At 41.2% G+C, this 18,402-nt stretch overlaps 1 protein-coding gene across 2 annotated transcripts; it reads left to right on the top strand.

Annotated features, from left to right (window-relative positions):
- Positions 1–1,490: 1,490 nt before the first annotated feature.
- On the top strand, positions 1,491–15,207 carry ATP6AP2 (ATPase H+ transporting accessory protein 2). Of its 2 annotated transcripts, none has more exons than XM_069872898.1 (9): positions 1,491–1,578; positions 4,913–5,043; positions 7,264–7,392; positions 9,797–9,892; positions 10,079–10,216; positions 10,533–10,586; positions 11,991–12,140; positions 13,204–13,320; positions 14,168–15,207. In XM_069872898.1, the coding sequence occupies exons 1-9, from the start codon at positions 1,506–1,508 to the stop codon at positions 14,360–14,362; spliced, it is 1,083 nt and encodes a 360-aa protein (XP_069728999.1). In that variant the 5' UTR covers positions 1,491–1,505; the 3' UTR covers positions 14,363–15,207. The 2 variants fall into 2 exon arrangements, with proteins under 2 accessions (XP_069728999.1, XP_069729008.1); XM_069872907.1 differs by lacking the exon at positions 1,491–1,578 and adding an exon at positions 3,627–3,699.
- Positions 15,208–18,402: the final 3,195 nt, after the last annotated feature.

Here is an 18,402-nt window from a genome sequence, read left to right as displayed (position 1 = left end):
ATGGATAAATAACCTGAAAGAATAAACACTCTCTTAGAGTTGCAAGAATTTATTGACAAGCTTAGTTGTCTAGCAAGATGTGGTTGTCTTAGGTCAAGAGATAACCTGAAGGAATTCTCCAGACATGGTTGGATAATACAAAAAATAATGAGCATTCTTTGAAGATTTATATGGTTCTTTGTGTAAAACTAGTATATATACCAACTGCTTTTGTAAGATGCTATGTCTTTTTCAGAAGGGCATCCAATTCAGCGCTGAATTGTAAAATAAAAATATTATTGCCTTTGCTTTGAAGACTTTGTCCTTTTCAATATTTTACCAGTGAATGAGTGTTTTTCACATCCTGAAGAAATTCCTCCTTATATCTAGTTTAAATCTGCCCCTCTCCAGTTTTATACCCACTGCCCTTCGTCCTATCACCACCAGCCTTTGTAAAGAGTCCCTCCCCAGCTTTCCTGTAGCCCCTCCAGGTATTGGGAAGTCGCTGTAAGGTCTCCTCAGAGTCTTCGCTTCTCCAAGCTGAACAACCCCAACTCTCTCAGCCTGTCCTCGTATGGGAGGTGCTCCAGGCCTTGTAAAGTAATGGAATATGTATAAGATTTCAGGGAAGATTTATCCGTGTGCTTCTAAGTGGGAAATGCATGCTGTCCGAGCTCTCGCCTCGCTGCGCAGCATCGATGGAGATGGCTCCCTCGCGTTGCCCAGCCCTGACAGAGGATGCTCGCTTCCTAAAACTCCCAAACGTATCTTAAGAGAGTTTATTTGCCTGCATTTTCAGTATCAGAGCGCTGAGGGCTGCACAGCCAGAAGGGCACAATCTCCTCATTGCTCTCTACAACTACCTGAAAGGAGGCTGTAGAGAGGAGGGTGCTGGCCTCTTCTCTCAAGTGACAGGGGACAGGACAAGAGGGAATGGCCTCAAGCTCCACCAGGGGAGAATTAGGCTGGACATTAGGAAAAAATTCTTCACAGAAAGGGTCATTGGGCACTGGCAGAGGCTGCCCAGGGAGGTGGTTGGGTCACCTTCCCTGGAGGTGTTTAAGGCACGGGTGGACGAGGTGCTAAGGGGCATGGTTTAGTGTTTGATAGGAATGGTTGGACTCGATGATCCAGTGGGTCTCTTCCAACCTGGTTATTCCATGATTCTATGATTCCTCCCTCGACCTGCTGGCCGCGCCCCTCCAGCCGCAGCCCCCGCCTTACCCGGCGGGAGGGGCCGCCCCCGCCCCCTCGACGCGGCGAGTCTTCGCGTTCTGACTGGGCAAACGGAGCGCCACTCAAATCCAGGCCGCGCCCCGTCTCAGCTGACACATCAGCCACGTGACAGGGCAGGCTCTCCGACGATTGGTCAGTTCTGCCTGTCACTCCCGCCTGATCCCGCCCCCCGCCCCCATCCTCGCCTGCTGATTGGCTTCTGCTCTTGTCCGTCACCACGCGTGGGCGGGGCGTCCGCGCCCCCTCCTCGCTCTCGTTCAGTCTCGGCGGCGGTGATAGTGCTGGAGGCCATGGGGCGGCGCGGCGGGGCTCCCCGGGCCCCGGGGGCGGTGGCTCTGCTGCTGGCATCGGCTCTTCTCGCCGGTGAGCGAGCGGGGAGGGCGGGAGAACCCGGTCGCGGCGCTGGGAAAGGGGTTGGGGCGCAGGCCTGGGGGCCCTCGGGGGCAGCGGTCGTGGGGCGAGTGATGTGTGGGGTTTATTGGGTGGGGAGGAGTGATATGGGGTGGAGGGGGGGTTATGGGGTGTGGAAGGAGGGGTTATGGGGTGTGGGGGAGTTGTGAGGAGTGGGGGTTATGGGGGTGTGGAGGATTGGGGGGGCTGTGGGGGGCTGAGGTCTATGGGGTGTGGGGGTGTAGGGGTATGTGTGGGGTGGAATGGGGTTATGGGGTGTAGGGGGGTGGCATGGGGGTTATGGGGTGTGGGGGTATGTGGGAGTGTGGCATGGGAGTTATGGGGGGTAGGTATGTGGGGGGACGGCATGGGAGTTATGGGGTGTAGAAGAGGTGTCATAGGAGTTATGGGTTTATGGGGTGTGTGGGAGGGTGGCATGGGAGTTATGGGGTGGGGGGGCAGCATGAGGGATGGGGGCGTTATGGGGTGCAGGGGTGTAGGGGGACGGCATGGGGGTTATAGGGGTAGGGATGTGGGGTTACACGGTTTGCAGGGTGGCAGGGGAAGCTGGGGTGTTACGGTGTTTGTGTGTGTGTGTGGATGAGGTTGTAGGATGTAGGTGGGGGAGTTATAGCATCTAGATGGGGTGTGGGCGGTGGCAAGGGGAGTTCTGGAGTGGTGGGGTGGCAGGGGTTTATGGGATGTAGATCATAGAATCACCAGGTTGGAAAAGACCCATCGGATCATTGAGTCCAAGCATTCCTATCAAATACTAAATCATACCTCTCAGCACCTTGTCCACCCGTCCCTTAAACATCTCCAGGGAAGGTGACTCAACCACCTCCCTGGGCAGCCTGTTAAAGATGGCGGGTTATGGGGTGGTGGGTGGCATGGAGGTTATGGGGTGGGGGTTATGGGGTGTAGGGATGCGTGTTATGGGGTGCGGGGGGGATATGGTGTGTAGGTGTATGGGGTGGGTATGTTTAGGAGGATGTGGGGCAAATGTGTGGGGTGTGGAGGGCTGCCCTCTTGCTGCAGTTCCCTGCCTGTGTTCTCCCCACTCACCTCAGCTCCTCTAGATGCTGTGCTAGGAGACTTGCCTCTCCCTTTCTAGCTAAGGGCAGTGTGGAGCATTTTATACATGCATGATTCTGTTACTTTGTTTGAATTTTCATGATTTGGGGAGCTGCTTTTGTGGTCACTGGAGGCTTCCTGTCATTTGTTGGGAGTCAGGCTTGTGATTGGCAGTTAAGACTTCTTAGGCCCCATAAATAATTTTCACTCAGTATTCCTTAGCTCTTCAGTCCAGGTTCTTTTGAGAGCCAAAGTTGTCCTCATGTACACCTTCCATAAGGTTTGATTAAGTTTTCTGTGGGCGGGTGGAAAATGGTATACAAGATGGATTGCATCTCAGGATTTACTCTCTAGAACTCACTGGGCCAGTGGAGTATCGTGGTCAAGCAATTGTAGTGTGTCGAGGAAAAGCCTTGTGTTCCCAAGTTCAAATCCAGTTTTACTCACTGCGATCTTTAACAACCCTAGCAGGGCAAATTTGGTTAAATAAGGTAATGCTCTAACTTTATCCACATAGGCAGTCTAGTCCTGAGTAAGCCAACTTGTCCTAAATAACATGTGTGATTGTCTTATAGCCTTGTGGAAAATTAAAGCAACGTGTGAAAGTCTACAGAGTGAGCAAAAATGTTTAGAGCAATTTTCTATATTCTTTTCTAAACAAATAGGTCTGGAAACATTAATTTTACTCCAAATCCGGGTTGATACACTATTAAAATTGATAGCAGGCTGTCCCAGATGAACACGTATCAATTTAAACCAACAAATGCTCGGATTTACTCCATATATGTCTGTTGGGTTGGCCTGTTCTCATCCTTTTGCCACCCTTCCCTGACCTGCATCGCAGTACTTCATTCCTTTAGTGTGTTTATCATAATACAGCTCAGATTTACAGTCAACATTTGTATGCGTCATCACGATCCAGGCTTTAAAACAACATCTTCAAGGTCAGATTGTTTAAATTGATGTTAGGGAAGATTATAACTGCGCAACACATCGGTTTACTATTATTGCATTGTTTTTGTAAGTAGCCTTTAGATTTGCAGATGCTCTGCAAAACTTTTGTATAGGTGCTTGGATTGATAACTAATTTTCAGTGGTCATGCGAATAAATGCTTCCATTTTCTTTTTTTTATTTTTTTTCCCAGAAGATTATCTTACTCATGTAACTTTGGAGTATGTAGTTAGACTGATTGTATAATTGGAGCTTAAACTTAGATTCCCTCCAAATATTTCTACTTCTCCTACTTGATTTTCTGGAGTCTGGTATCAGATTTAGTTTTCTGGTAGAAACTTACACAGATTATTCATGGGGGGGATATGTTTGAAGTTCTGCTTTGTGCATGTTACTGCTTATACATACCAAATCTGTTCTAAATTTATTTAGATGAATGCTTGTATACATAGTATTGCAGCTACACTTAAGTGACTTTAAAATAGGAAGCTGCATTAAAATCAGCCCGTCTGTCATTTCATGGAGCCCTTTCTGACTTTATTACACAATAAATTACTGCCATCATAGTACAGATCAGAAATAATGCTTTAGTCAACTTAGCTATTCATGGTAATGGGGAACAGAGTGAACTGAGATCCCAAATAAGTGAAAACCCAACACGAGGAGTGTTGCAGATTGTGGCTTCAGACAATCAGCTTAGTTCCAGTACTGCATCAGAGGAAGCAAAATGTCTCTCAATATTATATGCTTGAGAAAGCAGAGCTGAGACACCAGAGCTGTTCTGCAGAAGCCAGATTGTTTGTGGCAGTGCTCTGTTTAAGCCAATACTGACTCTGCTGAGCCTCCTGGCTCTGGGTTCAGTGGCTCAGGCTGTTGTCTGCATGGAAAGGAGTTACGCCAAGCAAACAGAGCCGTGTTGGTGCATGGCTGCTGGTGAGCTAACAGGATTTTGGAGTCTGCCTGGCTCTACTGAGAGTTAGCTTTACCAACTCTGCACTGTAACACTACTCACATCCTGCTGTGAATACGCAGGAGTGTACTGTGCTGTTAATTAGTTGTCCTGCTTTTGTTAATGTGGATTTGTCCATCTTTAGTCATTGCTGTATAGAAACCTTTATGTTGTATTGCAGAGCATTAAAGCGATTGTTTCTTACTGCTTGCATTACATAAACTGATGGGCATAAGAAGAGAGGAAGAAGTGAAAGCTCTGATTTTTTTTCTGTATTATGTAAAGGTAAGATTGCAAGAACTGACAGTTTTGCTTTTTTTTTGTTCCTTTAGGTGTATGTGCTGATGAATTTAGTGTCTTACGATCACCTCAATCAGTTGTTTTTCGAGATGGAAGTTGGCCTATTCCTGGCGAGCGGATCCCAGATGTGGCTGCATTAACCATGGGCTTTTCTGTTGAAGAAGTATGTTTCAGGTCTTGATTTTGAAACGCCTCTAAAACTACAGACCTACTCACTTAGCATGCAAACCTTCCTGTCATGTGCTGGAAGACAGAGTATCATCCTGTTTTGTCTTGAGGCATGTATGACTTGTACGGGGTAGTTTCCAAGCACAGAGCTCTATCAGTCATATGAGTAGCAACAGGCTGTGCTAGCTAATTTGAATCATCTCCTATAGAAGGAAACAAGCCTGCAGAGTCTTTACAGTGCTGCTCTTCAGTTCCTCTTGAGACCTAGCTACATGCTGTATTCCACCATCTGTGTTCATGTATTGAAAGTCTCTGGAAACCACTGTCATTCTGAGCTCTCGGTGGGGCTCTGCTCTTGGGTACTTTGCAGATTGTGAGAAATAGGTTGGCTAGGAAGGCACTTTGTCAGGCCAGCAAGCTTGTCTGATGAGTACAGTTAATACAAACGAGTAGACTGGATACTTAAGAAGTAATCCAAAGACCTGAAACCCTAATTTTTTGTAGTGTTTTCTCAAATTAGCTTTTTGAATGTAACTTCAGTGATGTTTAAAGTGGGACACGTGCTTAGGAGGGCTTGGATTGATTCCATTTTGCCTGCTGAATGTTTTGCTGGGCTTCAGCAGCTGTTGTGGCTCTTGAAGCAGTACATAAAAGTGTAATAGCCAGGCATCTTTAGCAGGGTCTATGTGTGGTGAGATACCACAAGCTGGGATATTATCACAATGCTGATGAGGGAAGCCAGTTCCTATTTGTTCCATTCTGCAGCTAGGCGTGAGGTCTGATGAGTCTGTTTTGAATGTAGGTCTGTTTAGCCTGTGTTTCAGACTTTTCTGAAAATATCTTGCTGTCAATGAATTATGCTTTTTTGTTATTAAACTAGTACCAAACTCTTATGAGCAGTATTCCTAAGAAGTATATTTTGATTATTTTATCAAGAAAAAACAATACATCAGATGGTGTCTTGTGAATTGCATGTAAAGACATCCAGCAAAACAGGGGGGGTTGGCCCGTTTTGAACACTTCTGCCATACTGGTCATCTGGAGATACGGACTCATTTGCTGTGATGGGTCTGTAGCATCCTTTAGAAATAGTCCTCTATGAGTATTATTTCAAATCCTAGAACTGGGCAGGGAAGGAAGTGATTTCTCTATTCAGTTAAGCTGCGAAACTGAAAGTTATCACTGCTGTCACTAAGGCAGGCCTGCAGTGTAGGCAGCTTCCAATCCTGTTATGGAGAAGACTGCAGCGCCCAGACACTCATTTGCAGTTTACATCAAGGCTATAGTCTAGGAACATAAACTGACAGTGCAGTAGGTGCACCATAGCAAATTTAGAATTCTTAATGTGTTATTCTGGGGATTCTCAGAAACGGTCATTCAATATTCCTCCCCTGTTAAGGCAAGATAAAACTGAACCATTTTTTGTCACTTGTGATACGTTAAAAGTTTTTTTGTTTGTTTCTTTGAGGTCATGTAGATCTTAACATCTATGACACTTAATTCTAAAATTCAAATAAATTTGTTTAATGGAACTTAAGCAAGTACTTATGTCTTTTGCAGAAATGGAGAAATCCATTTGTTTGAATTCATTCCAAAAAAATGCATTTGTGCCTGAATGCACCAGCCAGATAGTCTTGCCTGTGCTCTTACTGATACATTATATAACTGTAGTAAGCTCCTAAGGGATCTTTTTATGTTTTGATGCAAATTTGTAAGTTTTAGATGAGTATACTGTCAGTATGATTGATGCTACCCCCCACCCCCCCCTTTCTCTCTAGTGCAGAAAATATCAAGGTGTTGGTGTTTTAATGTGACTAAGCCTAGTTTTATGGTGTTTTGTAAAAGGGTTTAGATTATGGGTTTTGTGTGGTTTGTTTTTTTTTGGTTTTTTTTTTTTTTAATTCAGCCTTCACTGATCAAACACAGACTATGATATTTCTTATTTAATTATATCTTGATATATTCAGGATGTATAATGCTTTCTCAGTGTAGGCTTTGCTGTGAAGTTACTGGCAGCTTTTAAACTGTTTCCTCATGGTTAATTTGAGACAGAATTGTTCAAGATGGAAGAATTCTAGTGTTAAATCCATGAAATTTCTAGTAGGCTGTCCTGCACAGAGATATTAGAAAGGTAGTATGTTATTTTGCTGTAATGGTGGATGAGACCTTCTTCCTTTCTCCCTGTGAAATACAAGTCTTACTATTTTTGTAATAGGACCTTCCCTGGCCTGGGCTTGGAGTGGGTGATCTGTTTCACCGACCACGAGCTACTGTGCTGGTAACAGTGAAAGGTGTAGACAAGCTGGCATTACCTGCAAAAGGGATTTCTTATCCAATTGAGAACGTGAGTATTCGTCTTTGGAACTGTTGTGTGATTTCTGAGTCCTGTGATCTAATGAGCAGCACATGACTCTCTCATGTAGTCCTTGATGTTTACTTGTTTCTTACTTCACTTGAAGTTCACTTACTGCCCGCCTAGAATGATGGATCAGGCTAAATAAATAATCCGGTCTGAATCCTGTACAAGGTGAGAGGCCTTTAAGATCCCCCAGGGCCTCCTGTGTTGAGTTGAATAACTTATTGACCAAAGTATGTTCTCCTTGAAAAGCATATAGTTTTAATATGTTTGCACCAAGAGGCAGAGAATCCACTGCTTCCAATATTAGCTTTTACTTTTTTTTGCTTCAGCTGAGTGTTTGTGATAGTGTTCTATATGATGTTGATTCCTTGATGTCCTGTATCGCCCCCTAAGCAGTCTGAATTTTCTTCAAGTACTTAGGATAATAGTATAGAATCATAGAATGGTTTGGGTTGGAAGTGACCCTAGAGATCATCCAGTTCATACTCTCCTGTCATGGGCAGGGACACATTACATTACCTGTCATTGTCTGTCTTTGCTGGGACTCTTTCTTACACTTGTCACACGATCACAGAACTGTCAAGGTTGGGAAGGGGCCTTTTGAAATCATCTAGTCCAACCCTGTGATCAAGCAGGCATAGCTAGAGCAGGTTGTCCAGAACTGTGTCCAGTTGGATTTTTAATATGTCCACAGACCCCACCAGCTCACTGGGCAGGCTGTGCCAGTATTTGACCATGCTTGCAGTAACAAATGTTTTTATATTTATGTTCAGATAGAATTTCCTCTTTTTAAATTTATGCCTATTGCCTCTTGTCATGTGATTTTTGTCCACACACATCTTAACAGGAACTTAGAAAATATTGGTAACAGTACAGTGTCTTCTCTTTTCTCCTTAATAAATACATCGTCTGCTTTAATCCATTTTGCTGCAATGTTACACAGGTTTTTTTCAGGCTGAGCCATTGTTGGTCCAGTGTGAACCCATGGACCATTTTCAATTAAGTTGTTTTTCAGGTTATTTCTAGTTAGTTAATTCTGCTTCTGCCTGTCTTGGAAAACTGTTTTGCACCAGTTTACCATGCATTTTGGCTTTGTGTGACTGCTGCACTCCCCTAAAGAATAATTTATTATTTCATCAAACTGTGGAGTGACCAGTGGCAATGTTGAGTACGGTTTTGTTTGCTATCAACACCTTATTGCACACCTCAAGATGTGGTGATGATTTCCCTTGGAAATCACTTTTGTATCAAGCAGTCTTTTAATCTGTTTTAAAATATTGGCATTTAATTGGAATGTTATGTGTCTTTACATTGAACTCTGGTCAAATTCAGCTTAGCATAGATCTACTTTGACATCAGCTTTCAAGCACAGCTTATTTGTTGAGCCACAACTGTATATTGGCATTGCTGAAATGATATTTGGACCAAAATTGAGTTAGGATTGCCTTGTACCTAACTGTGTGGGCATTACTGACTTGCAGAAACTGTAGATATGCTTGAAGTCTTTAGTCATATTTGTGCTTGTGACTTTATCAAAGTTCTCATGTTCATAATGCATATTTTCTTTGTTTCCCACTAATTGTTTCAGTTAACTGCTACTATGGCTTCAAATGAGCTGCTCCAAATGTGAGCTGGCAAAGTATTGGTTCTCTGTTATTCAAGAATAGTTTCAAAGATTGTCAGAGTTCCACGTTCAGGACTCTTGGGTGCAAATTATGGCAGCTTACAAATGTACTAAAATGTATTAGGAAAACTAATTTTTATGCTCTTTAACTATTGAATGGAAATGTACTATTCTGCCTCTTTTTTTTTTTTTTTTTTTTAGATATAACCAGGAAGTAAGTGTTTGGAAAAACTGGCAGTTTTATTAGCTTGCCAGTAGTGGCACTGTACCATGCTAGCATTTCTTTTATTGTCAGTACTTTTTATATGGCTCTTTTCTTTGGTGTTTCAGCATTTGGTCTTAATACTGGTGTATTTTCATTCATCAGTTTTCTGTGGTTCATAACTTTGTTTGTACTAGGATTGTTTTCCCCTTTTGTATTGCTTCTCTATTTGTAGGTCTTGTTTTACTGATAAACAAGGCTGTACTCTTAGCTTATGTAAGCCTCTTCATTACACAATCTTGGCCCTTTGGCATTATTAAAACGTATTGTCTCTTGTCATACGTAGAAATAAACTGTCTGTTCATAGATACACAGATACACATAGATACAATGTTTTGTTTTGCACGCTGGCTCCTATTATTTGTTATGTCACTTTAGAAATAACCATACTCTTTGCTGAAAAAGAGGTTGTCCTATTTTTCCAGACTTCTGTAGTTAAGCAAATTATCTCCTTTTTTATTGTTAGGCCCTGTTTAGCCCCAACATCTAACTTTGTCTTCCAGGCTGTTCCTTTCAGTCTCGACAGTGTTGCAAATGCTATTCATAGTTTGTTCTCTGAGGAAACTCCTGTGGTCTTGCAGCTGGCCCCCAGCGAGGAAGTGAGTATTGCTCCACTTCGGGTTAAACAGTAAACCTCTTTCCACTTATGTGGCTGAAGCAGAACCGATTGTTTATATGAAATACTTTGCATTGGAGGGAGATTGCAAGTATGATTGATTATTAATATGTGACTGTAAAAAATAAATATAACCTTGGTTGTTATTAAACAACGGCTGTTCCCACAGAGAGTGTACATGGTGGGCAAGGCAAACTCCGTATTTGAAGATCTTTCTGTCACGCTGCGCCAGCTGCGAAACCGCTTATTCCAGGACAACTCCATTCTCAGCTCCCTTCCTCTCAACTCCCTCAGCAGAAACAGTGAGGTAACAAAATGTAATTGGTGTGAAGTCCTGTGATTTTTTTTCTAATATTCTTAGTTAGGTTGTGCTTTTCCTATGTTTTTTCCCTTTTTTTTAATTCCTTGCTTTGTCTAATACAGCCCTCTAATTTTTTGTAACTGAACTCTAAGAACTAAGTTTTAAATTCGTTTGTAAGTAACTTTATTGAAAGAGTCATTTCTCGTGCTGTAATAAACATAACCTGTTATAAAATACTGAGACTTACAACAAAATGAGGCTTCTCTAACTTTGGTTTCATCAAAGGAAATGCCTGTTTCTTTCTCTCTCCCTCTTCCCCCAGGCTGACTTGCTTTTTCTGTCAGAACTACAAGTCCTACATGATATTTCAAGCCTGGTAAGATATTTTTGAAACACTTTCCCCATCTTATGTCTCAAACTTCAGATCTCATTTAAAGGTGGAGAAGCTGTAGCCAGAATACTTGCAACCAGTGGTATCTGTACAAGCGCATCATCAGTTTAAATAATGCATTTTCAAGTTATTTGTATCAGCCCTGTCCCTGGCAGAAGAAAAAGAGAACATTTAATGATCTGTAGTTTATTTTGTATTGTGTTTGGTGAGAACAGGGGGAGTTCTGAGCTGCTGTTCCTCCATACCCAAAGACACAGGAAATATTCAATGAAGACTTTGCCAGTGCTTTCCTTGTTTTCTTACTTGAGAAGCAGAGTGGTAGTTAAGGATATGTTCTTTGCCCTGTCTACCATTTAACTTCAAAATATCACAGTAACATTTTATCTGAAAAGACTGTAGGGACTTTTGTAGTGTGAATAGTGGTGGTGACAGAAATGTTCCAATGGAAGTGTGAGCTTTTAACTCTGATCTTTTTAAGCCAAAAGCTTCTTAGGGTCTTTTTACTATGAAGCTACTTTCTTCTTGCTGAGGTTTAGGGTTTCTTTGAGGGATTTTGGAAGGGGTTCCTGGGTGGGATTTGATTTTGGTTTGTTTTGTTTGTTTGTTTTCCCTTTAAGCTGCAGCCCTCAGCTACTTGAGGTGAAAGAGTCATGAAAAACTTAGAAGTTCACATTAGGTGAAGGGCTGCTGGAGAGAAATGGGGCTCTTGAGAAAATGAGGTAGAACAACTTGTTTTCATCTTGTAGACTAGAAATGCTGTAAAGTGGAGGGAAAGATTAGGAACAGATTAGATTAGTTGCTTTTGGAGACTGTTCTGTGCGCAGGCCAATGTTAGTGCTGCAGCTTCACACCTGTAGAAGTGCAAGAGTAGCCCTACTCTCCTTTGAGATAACTTGGATTATATTGATTGGATTTTATGACAATGGGATGGTGCTCCTTAAGTAAATTACTTTTGTACATAGACAACAGCAATGTGTAAGTTGTAACCTACTCAATGCTGCAAGGGCCAGCTTCAGCAAAGGGAAGAGAAGTATCCAAGTATTGTAGTTAAATTTTCTTTTTTCTCCGAGGTCTATTTTTACAGCAATTGCAGAACAAGGATTCTGATGTGAATAAGTATAATATTTCTTTTTAGTAGAGCTCTCTATTGCATGTACATAACCTCATGTTAGGAGTTGATGTTATATGATAATCATTGCTTCTGTAGAATAAGAAACAATTGTGAACATCTTCTAGTTAAGTTGAAAAGAAATCCTGCTTCCTGATCAATACGGAATATGACTGGAAAATGAGGCTGGATTAGTCCCAGCAAACTGATCTGTGAAATGTGTTTTTAAAGTAACCTGTGTATGAATTTGACTTCTTTCTGCCCTCATTGGTGTGCCAAAGCTGTCTCGACACAAGCACTTAGCCAAGGATCGCTCTCCTGACCTGTATTCTCTGGAACTGGCTGGTTTGGAAGAGATTGGAAAACGATATGGCGAAGACTCTCAGCAGTTCAAGGATGCTTCTCAAATTCTTGTAGACTCTTTGCAAAAGGTATAGTTTCTACCTGGTAAACAGGAATACTAAGGAAATATTTTTTTGTTAACTACAAGGGAGTTAGTTTCTTGACTGTCTTGCACTTTAAATTGTCACTTCTTTCGTGATGGCTTGAATGGTGCTTGTTTTTGTTGTTGGGTTCTTAAAATGCAGTTGTTCAGTTATAAAATCAAATGTTCCAATTTGTTACTCTGGAAAGTGTTGATGTGATTCTACAATGTGTAAGATATTTTGCCTAAAGGAGTAGGAGTATATTGAAACCATATATCAACGTGACTCAATAAGTTTGTTTTTTCCTCAACAAATATCTTGCATTTAAAACCACCAGTATGTCTCATGAAAACCAACTCTCAGAAATACGGAAATTACTTCATCCCAAGGTACAGAGGTTTGTTCCTCCTTGGCAACAAAGCTGTATAAATCTAAATTTCCAGGTCCCTGGAATGATTGCTTTTCGTCTATCAGTGTGCTCAAGGAAGTAATTTAGCAAGCCTTGTATAATCATTAGATAAGATCTGTATTAAGACTAGTTACTTTTTGAGAGCTTCAGAAGCATGGTGGACAAGTGTAGAAGAAGCATGAATTTGCTAAGCAAGGTAACTTTCCTCTGAACATTATTCTTTGCCTCTTTGTAGTTAAGCAAATATATTTAAGCACTAGACATACTAGTCTTTGGACCAAATTGAAATATTGGAGTTCATTTTCCCAGTGAAAAGCTAAGAACCTAAATATTTTGTTGAAACTGGCAGACATATAAATGGGAAACTGTATGGCGATGGGCCTTTTGTAAAAGGGATGAAAGAGCCAGTTTCTGCCCAGAAAGCAGTCATAAGCTACAGCTGTCAAACAGTGATTAAGGGATTTTAAAGAGATGTTGCACACCAGGTGAAAGTTGGCACTTTCTTAGTGGAATTCTAAAATACTGTAAATGTTTACAACTTCTGTAAGCTTCTTATTCCTGAAGCTGACATCTTATGGTTTAGTACATTTTGCTAACAAAACTCTCCTTGATTCCTGGCTACAGTTTGGCTTGTAATATAAGTCACTTTTGCTTTTCCAGTTTGCAGATGAGATGTTTAATTTGTATGGTGGGAATGCGGTAGTAGAAGTGGTGGCTGTAAAAGCCTTTAATTCTCCCCTCACGAGGAAGTCTCGCTCCATTCTCCAGTCTTCACAGGTAGTAGATGTGCATTTTTCTATTTTGCGTTATTAGAAGTGATCCAAGCTGCATTACTCCTTCACTTGAGTTTAACTGTTTTAAGGACTATAATACTGGCTGATTTTAGGCATGAGTGTGAAGAGGTCAGGTTATCTGACTTGATCTTCACTTGTATAGTAATTTAGATTGAAGAGGGCTTCTGGAGGTCATCTACTGCAACTTACTGCTCAAAGCACAATTAATTTAAGAGTTAGATGAGGCTGCTCAGTCCTTGTCTAGCCAAGTTCCTGGTAAGTCCACCGCTGGAAATCCTAGAGCCTCTCTGTTTCAGTGCCTTAATCACTTTCACTGTGAAAACTTTTTCCCTTATGTCTTGTTAGAATTTGCATTTCTGCCATTTTCTCCCCAGTAGTGGATGCAAGTCCTGCCTCATTATGGGGGAAAAAGTTGTTTTCCCTTGACTTGCTGCCTATGCTCCTGATGCAGCCCAGGGTGCAGTTGCCCTTTGTCACTGCAGGGGCACCGCTGACTCCTGTTCACCTTGTCCACCAGGACCTCCAGGCCCCCTCTGCAGAGCTGCTGCCCTGCTGGTCAGTCCCCAGCCCGTGCTGTCATGTGGTGCTGCTCTGTCCCAGGTGAAGGGCTTCATGTTTGCCCTTCTTGAATTCAGTGAGGCACCTGTCAGCCCATTCCTTTGGATTCCTTTGTCAGTCACGTAATCACTTTTGCATTTTGTGTCCTAGCGTCAGAATTCTCTGGACAAAAAATGCATCTTTCCTGTTCTTGTTCAGATTTTCAGTGTAGTTGGGATGCATATTGCATGCAAGCTGCCTTGAAAATAATACACTTATTTTCTTCACTACAGAGCGAAACAGAAACTCCGTATAACCTTGCTTATCCATATAACTACGATTACTCTGTGATCTTCAACATTATTCTGTGGATGATGATAGGTCTTGCGTTGGCTGTGATAGTTATCTCCTACAACCTCTGGAACATGGATCCTGGGTATGATAGCATTATTTATAGGATGACAAATCAGAAGATAAGAATGGATTGAACTACAGTGTATTTCAGCGCAAGGAGTTGATGAAGAGTAAGGTCTTATTTAAACTGTGTGGAAAACGAGTATTCTGATATAGTTAATTGTGGAATTTTTTTAAAGGTGTATTTATTTCCAAGTTTTTTTGGTTTTTGCCCTTCTCAAGCTTATGTTAAATGTTAGTAGTAGCACTAGATGGGATTTAGAAATTGAAATCTGCTTGTTTGAAAAAAACAAAAAAACCCAGCCAATAATCCCCAACCTAATTGTTATTAAACTAATGTCATTCCATCTTTTTTGTCATGTAACACGAGGTTTTGAAATGCCCTGTACTGCCTGTGACTGTGTGCAAAACAGATCAGTTGAAATTATGATAGAAACATGTTGCTTGAAACTTTTACACTGGAGGATTAGAAATTATAGCTAAATTGTTGTGTTGTATATTATGAACCAGTTGTAAATGTTTGATGTAAATATTTATAATGCCTATATGTAATTTCTGAGAGGATAGTAATTATTCTTCACTAAAATACTAAATATAGAAATATTTCTACAAGACTACGATTCTAGTGGCACAAATGGCATTTTGGTCTTGCATCGATGGCTCATATGGAAGCTGTAGGCAGAAGGATACTTTACCTACAGAGACTATAAATTTTGAAGTAGCACCAGTCTGATTGTGGTCTAAGGTCACCTGCAGCTGAAAGTTCCTATTATGCTTCATATTCCTTCCATTTGTGTTGATGTTGTTATAAAAAAACCTAAATCAATTCTTTTTGATTATAAGAGTGGACCAACACTTGATTTAAATATACCTGGATTATAGTCCTGCTTCAGTCATTCAATAAAACAAAGAACCTTCATTTTGGAATGTGTTTATTCTTTGTAGCTTCATAGGTGTGGCTACTTCTGTTTAATATTAGTTTAGCAGAAGAGGGTCCGTGCTGGCAGCCTCCTGTATGTGGCAGTTTAGTTTTAACTGTCTTTCAAGAGCAAATATTGGAAGATCACTTTGTATGGATTAATTTTCCTAAACCATATAGCGAGCAGTTAAAACAAGGTTAATCTATGGCTTGAATCTTTTTTATAAAATACTTTTTAATATAAACTACCTAGTTTTTGGAAACTAATTTTTTCTTGTGGTAAAAGGAATTCTTCCAGACTACAGCAATGTGGATGGAAATACTCTTTTCATCTTCTTGTCTTTCTAGTGTTCCCTGTTGTTAGGAGAGATTTGTTCCACTTCCAGAAAAGATCTGCTTGTTGAATTCTTGTCTCGTTTACTGGGAATGTCAGATCTGAAGAGGTGAAGTTTTCATGTTTTGGACATCCTGGACAGTGTGTTGTGTTGAATTGAGTAACATGCTGCAGCTTTGCACAAAATGTACACAAAAAGTGTATATTTTACAATCATTTGAAATTACTTTTAATAACATTACAAGTTAATCTGGGTGATTAATAGAAAGGAAGAGTTGCACTGCCTGCTTCTTTGACAAGAATGTGTAGTCTAATTATTGAGCACTCTTAACACTTGCAGTGTTCAATGAGAATCAAACCTGATTAAGCTGTACAACTTTATTATGAAAACAATTAAAATACAGCTCTATTGTTCTATTTGATGGGCATGAAGCCTAATGTTATAAGTAGACTATTACATGATAGTTGTTTTTCTAAATTTCTTTGACTGTTTCGAGATCACTTAATACAGAAGACAATAACTCAGAACTTCATAAAGAAGCACAGTCTAGGGTAAGAAAGGGAGTAGTGTATTAATAGTAGAATCTTTCCAACCAAACTATACTGTAAAATTACCTATATGGCAGGAAGAAGAATGACCACTGTCAGGTTACTGTCAGTTTGCAGTGAAAGGTTAAAAGGGCTAACAAACAAAAAGGTAAGGCAGAGGTAAGTGCTCTGGGAATATTTAGAAGCTTGCATTGTTTTCAGCTGTCTTGGGCGTAAAGCAGTTGAAATGGAGTAAGCCACTTTATGGGATTCTGCTTGTCCTAAACAATACTAAGAGGTTTAAAAAGTTAAAATGCTCTTTAAAAAAAGAATGCCACAATAAAGTTCCTGTGGGCACATCCCACTGGACCAGGCTGCCCAAGGCCCCATCCAACCTGGCCTTGAACACCTCCAGGGATGGGGCAGCCACAGCTTCCCTGGGCAACCTGTGCCAGTGCCTCACCACCCACATCTGGTACTAGGATTCCCAATGCCTTTTCAAGATTAGGCTCTCTGGGCTGTGGGATTGTTCATTTTAAACAAAGCAAAGTATTGGTTGTCTGAAAATTAGTCATGCTGCAGACTTTTTGGTGAGGATTTACTTCAACTTGATCTTACTGGTCTATGTTGAATTAATGCATTCCTAGTTTACTTAATTCGGAAGTTTAATCAGATTAATAATCCACTTCTGTAAAGATCTGGACCAGTATCCAGAGTTAGTTGTTTAAAGTGACTGTATAATTAATTGTAAGTCTAATGCCTGCATGCCAGCTATACCTGGTTAGCTGTATTGTAATTGGCCTGAATTTGTCAGCATGGAGTTCTGTCAGCTCTGTTCCAGCTGCTTGCTGCTGCTGCAGGCTCTAATTTTACTTGTTAAAGCTGGTCTTAGACTACTGCCACTTTCTGCCATCTGTTTGAAGGGTGCATTTGAATTCCCACTTCTTTTAGCACCGCATTTGTTCATTCTCATGGCTGTAAGCCCTCATCTGGTCCCAAAGGTGTTGTTGAGGACTCTAATGTGTGCTGTTCCTTAAATACCAGTGTGTGTTGTGCAGCACAAGCTCCTTTTTGAACCAGTCTAAAGCCACTGTGCTTTAGTTTGAGCTTGGTAAGCAAGACACATTATGCTGTACAGTGTTGCTCATTCTTAACTGCTAATCAAGGAGGCAATTACAATACTGATCCCTATGCCAGAAACAGCCTTTTTGTACTTAGAATGCAGTAAATTAGAGTGAAGGTGCTGTTGACATCATTAGACCTGCTATTGATCATTCTATTTAAATTTAATCATCCCAATAATATAAGGCTGTAAAAGGATCTGTGATATGGCAGAAACTGTATGGTTTGCATGGTGCAATCAGGGATGTGATGAAGCTTTCACTTGAAGCTCTGTGAAGGAAAACAACAGTGAGAGCAGAAACCCACAGTTTTGTTTTTCAAAGGGAAGTTATCACTGTTCTTTTGAAGCACTCCTGTGAGGCCAAGAGAGGGGTGCAAGGAAAAAATAGCCTGTATTGGGGTCCTGTCTGCTCGAAGTGAGACAGGAAGGAGAGTCATTGTGCAATAGTCAGCAGCAAGCAACTTTCAGCCAGGCCTGGAAGAGCTTGATATAGTGCTGTCTGTAGTATTTAGGATGCAGCTGCTGCATGGAGTGATAATCCCATCACCAAAGGATTTTTTCTTGGGGAGCTTGTTCCCAGAAGGATGCTAAAAGGATGAGATGCATTTAATAGGGTCGGCTTCAGAGCTTAGTCACATATTGTCCAGTATTTGGATTGGAGAGTCTGGGTATCTGTTCTGATGAAGCACTGACGCTTCTGAAAAATAACTCTGAGTCAGTGTTGAAGCCTGAATGTTTCTTTTAGTATTTAAAATGAAAAGAGAAAATGAACTATAAAATAAAGGATTCTTTGAAGATTCAGTACACTGCTTTTTCTACATAATCCCCCAAAGTCTGAATTTGGCAGAAGGGAGGTGTAATTCTCACCTTTGTGTATGCCTCAACTCCTCAGACTTCCCTGGGGCAGGAACAGCAACTTTCAAAGTTCTTCCAGCCACCGTGCTGCCCTTGCAACAGGCAGGCAAGGGAAGCCTAAATGAGCAACTGGAAATGAAGAAATCTTACTCAAATGCAAATATGGAGCAACCTTGCAAGTGGTTGCTGAGATTTATAGGTCAGCCTTAATGGAGGCAACAAGAACACTGCTTGAATTTAGTGTAAGGTGTCTCAAAACAAACCCCCCACAATTACAATGACCTTTAGAATCCTATTACTATCACTTTTTTTTTTTTGATATGGTGAAATGAGTTTTAGCTTTGAGCTAAAATTC

The sequence above is a fragment of the Phaenicophaeus curvirostris genome, chromosome 1, assembly GCF_032191515.1.
Source record: "Phaenicophaeus curvirostris isolate KB17595 chromosome 1, BPBGC_Pcur_1.0, whole genome shotgun sequence".
Taxonomy (NCBI): Eukaryota; Metazoa; Chordata; class Aves; order Cuculiformes; family Cuculidae; genus Phaenicophaeus; species Phaenicophaeus curvirostris.
The sequence above is the reverse complement of the archived record's forward strand: the minus strand, read 5'-3'. Positions and strand labels throughout refer to the sequence as shown.